Raw genomic sequence first — 7,916 nt, 5'->3', positions numbered from 1 at the left:
GTGGGTGCTGGGCCAGTTGGCCCTGCCCCTGAATGGGGAGGGGGGAGGACCAGCAGGTGGGGGAGAGGCCATGAGTGGTTGGCAACGGTGGTAAGGGCAGGGCCGGCAAGTGGGCAGTACCAGGCCAATGTGGGTGCAAGTGGGGGCCCCGATTACTCTGATGGTTGGCCCAAAGATTGGCCCTGATCGCCAGACAGGTCTAGGGACCCTACCCATGTACGAATTTCATGCACCAGGCCTTTAGCACTTTATAATATTACAATATTACAAAACAAAGGTAAAAATTAAAAATAAAAAACTCTACTAGATAAAACATAAAATTATATAGTTAAAAATAAAGCTGCTGTGTATGCCAACAATAAATCCTATCACACATTCTACAGAAATCTAATGAATGTGAATCAAAAGCATAGATTAGAGATTAAGAGATAAATTGCATAGATCTGAATTCTAGCTGTAACTCTGGACTATATCCTCCTTATGCTGTTTTTTAATTTATAAAATGAGAGGCAATAACAGCACTACTTCAGAGGTTTATTGCAAGGATTAAATTAGTTAAAACATATATGTATATATAAATACATATACTGGTTGGTTCAAGTCAGTTTAACTCTTGCATAACACAGTGTTTTAGAAGTATTTTTCCTCTTTTCTTTTATTTTTCCTTCTTTCAATTCCACATTATCTCCTTCCTCTTTTTCTCTCATTCATACACAAAAGAACACATAAATCACCCCCATGATCACAAAAAAAACAAAGAAAAAGAGTGAACTATAATCTCACCCCCCAAGTTACAAAGTAACTTCTTCATAATAAATTAGAAAGATATGTTCCAGGTTAGGTTGGAGGGCTAATAAGGCAACTAAATTGTTTTTTCATCTTTCAAATCCTAAAAAATTAGCAAATAAAATCCTTTTGAACAAAGAATTAAACAAAATTAACCAAACAACAACAACAAAATTAACAAACAGCATGGATCATTAAATAACTGGTTGCCATGGGGAAAATAAACATACTGGGACTAGAACTAAAGGTACAACAAAGCTCAGTTCTTAACCATATTCCCAAAGGAATATGGTGAGTTGACAAAATTCTGAGAATTTTTCTTAATGCTTCATATAAAGGGAGAGAAACAAACTGACTAGAACAGTGATGGCGAAACTTTTGAGCTCAGCCTGTCAGCATTTTGAAAAACCCTAACTTAACACTGGTGCCATGTCACATATAGAAATATTTTGATATTTGCAACCATAGTAAAACAAAGATTTATATTTTTGATATTTACTTTATATATTTAAATGCCATTTAACAAAGAAAAATCAACCAAAAAAATGACACGCGTGTCATAGGTTTGCCATCACTGGACTAGGAGGTATCATTATCTCCGTTTCTTCTCATTGAAGATACTGGAAAAACTACAGTGCCAAACATAGTGAAGCAAGGAAGTGAAAATCAGGGCTGACTTCCCCGGACAGAAGCAGACACCAGACTATTCTCTGAAATGACATCATGATTCAAAGCCTAAGCACATTTTGCCCTGATAAGAATTGTCCATAGCTTCTAATAAGATGAAATGAACTTAACAAATACTTAACAAAATCTTAAAGAGAAAGCAAAACCTAGATGTGCTGGGAAGTTTTCTCACCCATCTCAAAGATGTCTCTCATTCTCTTCGTGATAGTCTATATAATATTGGCCAAAAAATAAAAATAAAAAAAATAGCAAAATTCAGACTGTAGCTCACAATAGGGAGAAGGGAAGAAGTCACTGAAATATTCTGTTTGACTAAGCCAATAGAAAATCCAGGCAAGTACATTCTAAGCATGTATATCACCAACCAATGAATCAATAAAAAACAAGCTGAGTAGTAATTTCTTCAAATAAAACTGGGAGATTCTATACAAATGACAAAGAATCTTAAGAGAATATATAACAAAATATAAAGGAAATTCCTCATGATTATTTCCTTGTAATGATCAATATAACAATAATATAAAAAAAACACACACATAAAAATATCAAAATAGCTAAGGTGAAAAGAGAGGTTGAAGACCTGAATTATCAAATGAAGAACAAAACATAAGCATTATAGATAAATAAATTACAAACATCAGGTACAAAATAAAACACTAAAAACTTAGTTACTGATGGTGAGAGATCAGAGAAAATAAAGCAATTAAGAAGTAACTCTAAGAGAGATATGAAAAACAGACATGTGATATAGATTAATGAAAGTATAGCTAAGTAAAGAAAAATAAAATAAAATGAGAATTTTCAAATTTTATTTTAAAACAATTTCCAAGAACTGAATTTACAGTATAACTAAAGACTATGATCCAGGAAAATTTTATGAATGTTTATTACTGAGTCATACTGCTGTTGAAATTGAACTTCATGAGCAAATAAAGAAATCTGAAATAGGAAAAAGTAAATCATCAACTGAGAAAAATATCAGACCAGCTTCAAACTTCTCTGAAAGCAGCATTCAAAGCCAGAAGAAAGCAAAGCAATGTCTATAAAGTTCTAAAGGAATGCAAGTGTTAGCCAAGAATTTTAAATCCATCAGAATGTTACTTCAATATAAAGACAGTAGGGAAATACTCTTAAACATAAAAGAAGTTTACGTTTACAGCACACATGAGCCTCTTGTACATTAAAAAAAGAAAAGAAAAAGAATTGAGTCAAAAGAAGGAACCTGGATACTAAGAAACTCTGACTAATAAACAAGGGGATGGGGTACTGAATTCACTTGTATACTTTTTGTTCCCAAAAGTCTTATAGGACTGGCTGCTAAAATCTAACATGTGCTTTTTTTCTGCATTTACTGGTATCTTGACATAATTTTTCTATTTTAATTTGTTTAGATATAATTTACTTAAGAAGTAGATATCTTAATATTAAACCATCTTTGGATTCCATGAATAAAATCTAAGTATATAATTCTTAGTATATACTTATAATTAGTATATAATTATTTTATTTCATTGTGGAGTATGTTGATTAAACTTTTAGTTAGAATTTTGTACCCATATTCTTAAATAATATTTATCTTTTCGAGTTTTATTGTTCCAATAACTTTTTCAGGTTGTATAAAATGCACTGGGGAGGTTTTCATCTTCTTTAATGTACCAGAAAAATATCAGCAACATTTGAATTATCTGTTCATAACATGTTAGAAAGAACCCAGATGGTGCTTTTAACTTTTTTCCAATAATTAGCAAATATTTTTACCAAATTTTTCTAGTTCACCTTAGGTGTCAAATTTGCTAATTTATATAGCTACAATACCATTAATTTCCTCTATAAATTAACACCTGTTACACATGTTCAGGTGTAACTATTGAATACGCAGAAGTCGTTGGATAGATCGTCACTTCGTCCTTCAGTGAGGATCCCACAAGAAAGCTATATGCTCCCTCATTTCCTCTGCTCCAAAGGTTAGCAAGCTCTCAAACCACAAGGGTAAAGAAACTCCATGCCCATGTTCAGCTTCTCTCTAGAAACATAGATCTTATCTCTTCCGTAGGGGTTTTCCTTTCCAGTTAAATAGTTCTGTCTTGCTCAGAGAGGACAAAGACCCTTCACTAATTTATTTTATTTTAAAACTACTACATTCAACACCCAGCTCACTCAAACACAGAAGCTGCTGCAAATTAACTTGTAGATGAATTTGAGTTGAGACCAGAGGGCTAGAGACTTGCACTATCTCTGTTAACCTCCGTGATTCTCTCACAAAGTAAGTCTTAATTTTTTGGTGACATGTTTGCTTACACAATCCTGCCATTTTACCTATGCATTGGTAACTTCCTCACACCAAACATATGTGGAACCTACCTCAAATTCCGCATGTCTGTGAATATCCTCTGCTCGCTGCCTGCTCAGGATAAATTCAGCTTCATTTGCAACTCTTACTAGATGATCCTTCATTGTTTGGCTCAGCAACCTATAAAAATATGAATATTCACCAATCAGAGAGGACTTATGCACCCCTATGTTCATGGCAGCACAATCTACAATAGCTAAGATTTGGAAACAACCTAAGTGCCCATCAGCAGATGAGTGGATTAAAAAATTGCAGTACATCTACTAGTTCAGAATGGAATACTATGTTGCTGTAAAAAAGAAATGACTCCTACCATTCGCAACAGCATGGATGGACATGGAGAGCATTATGCTAAGCAAGATAAGCCAGTCAGAAAAAGATAAATATCACATGATCTCACTCATTTGTGGAATTAATAAACAACATAAACTGATGAACATAAATAGATCCAGAGACAGAGAAGCATCGAACAGACGATCAAATGTGGGAAACCTTCAGATTAGAAAAGGTGGGGGCAGACTGAGCACGGGTGGTGAGTTGGACTTACCCGCCTAGTCCCCCAATATTTCCAAATTATCTCTTGTCTTTTCTCTTTCATTTGTGTGCAGCTCCTCTTCCAGATCCTGAACCCTGAACCACGCGGGACGTGGAAGGAAACATTTACCGACAATCAAACTTCAGAAGGAAGGCAGGGGAGAGGGTGAGGGGTTAAGAGATCAACCAAAGGACTTGTATGCATGCATATAAGCATAACCAATGGACACAGACACTAGGGGATGAGGGCATGTGCGGGGGTCGGGGTGGCCAGGGAGAAGTCAATGGAGGAAAAAGGAGACATATGTAATACTTTAAACAATAAAGAAAAAATAATAAAAGATGAATATTATCAATTAAATGTATGTACACACAAACACAACATATTTCACTGTTATTGGGAATGAAAAAGTATTTCCTGTCTTCTCTGACTTCATACCCAATGAAGTAATATTACTTCACACTAAATCAGCCATTTTCAGCCAATGTGCCACAAGAATTTTTAAAACATGCTACACCTGACTAGTTAGTCAGGGGCACTGACCTTTATTCCCCTTAGATTGTCAAATAAAAAATGACAATAACCAACACAATAGCCGTCCGGTGTCAAGGAGTCAAAATTATACTAAAATATTTTGTCAGATCATCAAAAACTATAATATACATTTTGGTGTATCACAAGAATTTTAGTAAAAGGTGTATGAGTACCATGAGATAAAAAAAAAAAGGTTAAAAATCAGTGCACTAAATAAATATCTGAAGAATATAACGGCAAAAAAGTCATCCTTCTGGCAAGAGCAGATTATCTTTCATGAAACTAGCTATGCAACAACTAAAAATGCTTAATTAAATTTATGTATCAACCTTTTTAAAGATACTGGAGAGTTTCCAAGATTTAAAGAGCCAAGATCCTTGAGAAAACAAGCATGCAAATGACATGCAGCCTGACTTTCCCATTGAAGTACTTGCTGTTCACAGGTGGGAACAGAGAAGCTAAGCAGGGTTGTGTTCAGTCTTACAGAGCTAGGGACACAAAAGTTGGATTTTATAACCTGTCAAGGTAGAGAGGTCCTAGTAGATTACCTATTCTTACAGAAGGAACCCAGATATACCTTAGGAAATAAGAAATAGACCAGACCTCCAATATACTAAAGCAAACCCTTAAACAACATTATGGTGATTTATATTCAGATTAACTAGCTAAACAAAAAAGCTAAAAAAAATTTCAGAAGCTCATGGGAGGCTGGGAGGGGGGAAGCGGGAGGCAGAAACCAATGCACAAGGCCACAGTAAAAGCCCAGATTTTCAGAAGACTTCATAAGGGCTACATGCTAGGAGTAATCAAACTGAAAAGAGGACAAACTCACGGATTTTTAAAACTCCAGTTTTGAATCAATCAGCTCAGTCCAGTCCTAAATTAACAGAATCAGCACCTAGTCAACTGCTAATCAGAAACCAAAAGGAAAATCCTCTCAAGAGGAAGATATCTGCAGACTAACATTTACCCCTTCAATTTTCAAAACACTTTCCAACATCCAATCACAAATTAATAGGTATAACAAGAGACAACATCAAATGAATAAAAACCAAATAGAAACCAACTCAAAGAAAATCAAGACAGTAAAGTTTCATATCTTAACACTGAAATAAGTGTAGTTATGGTTAAGAAAAACAGATTCTACCAAAAAGGATTCCAGGAGAGACTGAAATCTGTAGAACTACTGAACAAAACAAATATGAAATTAGGAATAGATTTACCAGCTTATGAAACTCAACTGAAGAACAACTTATCTCAAAGATGGGTCAGTGACATCTGAACAGAAGCACGGTAAGGAAAATTATGAAACTTTGGCAAAATATGTAACAGACATACAGGACATGGTAAAAAGGTCTATCATAAGTATATATGGAGTAAAGACAGTATTTAAAATAATTTAAAAAGAGCAATATTTGAAGAGAATGGGGGGAAAAAAGAACATAATTTATTTTGAAAACTGGAAAAATAAACAAACAGAAAACTCTGAGCCATATGATCAGTGCTACAAACTCCAAGCAAAGTAACAGAAAACTATACCCAACCCTCAAATGAAAAATATCTTAGCTGGCGGGGAGAGGGGAAAAGTGAAAGAGGTAAGGACAACTTCTTGTCTTCAAAAGAACAAGAATAAGACTGATGGAAGCCACATAAGTATGACCTCTTCAAAGTGCTAAACAAAAATAACAGCTAACTAAGAGCTGTATACCCAAAAAGTATCTTCCAATAATGAAAGTGAAGGTATCTAGAACATACCGCTGTGAAGTCTTTTTCGGAACTCCCCTTATCTGCCTAAAAACAGAATCTCCCAAAAGGATTCAACCGTCATAAATCCTCTCCACTGAAGTTTCACAACCAGGGAAGATTGACTCTCATTACCTGGAGACTAAAAGTCAACACCTGGATAAGAAATTGCGAAAGGGGACACTGTCACTAAACTCTGTCTCCCATCTATTCTCCTAAGGGTCCATTTATATTTCCTAAAATCATGTATTTGCACATAAGTGCCCTTCTCCCTTCCCTCTTTCATATCAAGATGGTATAAGCCTTCAAATCTTAACCTCTGACTTGAGTCCCATATTTTTGGGAAATCCCTCCAACATACGTGAATTTAAAAATCTATCTTTTCTCTTGCCAATTTGTCTTTTGTCAGTTTGCTTCAGAGGCCACCAACCAAAGAACCTAAGAAAGTAAAGGAAAAGTTTTTCCTCAGGCAAAGCAAAACATGGACATTTAATGACCAACAAAACAAAATCTGTCAATAGACAACCCACCTTAAAGAAGTTCTTTAAACAGAAAAAAAATAATATCTACTAATGAAAGACAAGGAAGTAAAAAACAAAGCAATGGAAGAGTTAAACATGTAAGTAACTCTGAAAGAATATTGAATGTTTACAATAATTACTAGTATAATAATGACGTCTAACATTCAAAAATTTTATCTTAAAATTCATAAGAATAGCACTCAAGGCTATAGAAATAAAAGGAATCAGTGTTCTGATGTTCTTTTATAGGCCATGAATTGCTGAAAACAAATTCATAGAAGACGCTAACAACTCTACCCTGGCCAAGGGGCTCAGTTGGTTGGAGAGTAGGCCTGTATACCAAAAGGCTACAGGTTTGATTCCTGGTGAGGGCACACACCTAGGATGCAGTTCAATCCTGCATTAGGGTGCATATGGAGTGATTACCTCACGTTTCTCTCTCTCTCTTTCTCTCTCTCTCTCTCTCTCTCGTAAAAAAGTATTCTCGAGTGAGAATTTTAAAAAAATGTTCACTCTAATATTCACATTGCAATCTCTAGACAACTACTAAAGTATCTAAAATAATGAGAGCCTGCCCTGCTGGCGTGGCTATCACGGTTCAATTCCAGGTCAGGCCACATGCCTGGGTTGTAGGCTTCATCCCCAGTGTGGGGCATGCAGGAGTCAGCCAATCAATGATTCTCTCTCATCATTGATGTTTCTATCTCTCTCTCCTTCTCTCTTCCTCTCTGAAATCAAAAATATATTTTTTAAAAAATTT

At 35.2% G+C, this 7,916-nt stretch overlaps 1 protein-coding gene across 5 annotated transcripts in view; it reads right to left on the bottom strand.

Annotated features, from left to right (window-relative positions):
- The window catches only part of LRBA (LPS-responsive vesicle trafficking, beach and anchor containing), a 554,230-nt gene that overhangs the window by 341,290 nt on the left and 205,024 nt on the right, over positions 1-7,916 (bottom strand). For all 5 annotated transcript variants that reach the window (XM_006770131.2, XM_006770133.2, XM_006770134.2 and 2 more), the window contains exon 36: positions 3,835-3,943. In XM_006770131.2, coding sequence (XP_006770194.1) covers positions 3,835-3,943 — 109 coding nt within the window. The remainder of the gene's footprint in view (positions 1-3,834; positions 3,944-7,916) is intronic.

This window comes from Myotis davidii, unplaced genomic scaffold (assembly GCF_000327345.1).
Source record: "Myotis davidii unplaced genomic scaffold, ASM32734v1 scaffold323, whole genome shotgun sequence".
NCBI lineage: Eukaryota > Metazoa > Chordata > Mammalia > Chiroptera > Vespertilionidae > Myotis > Myotis davidii.
Note: the sequence above shows the minus strand (reverse complement) of the source record. Positions and strands in the feature narration are given on the sequence as shown.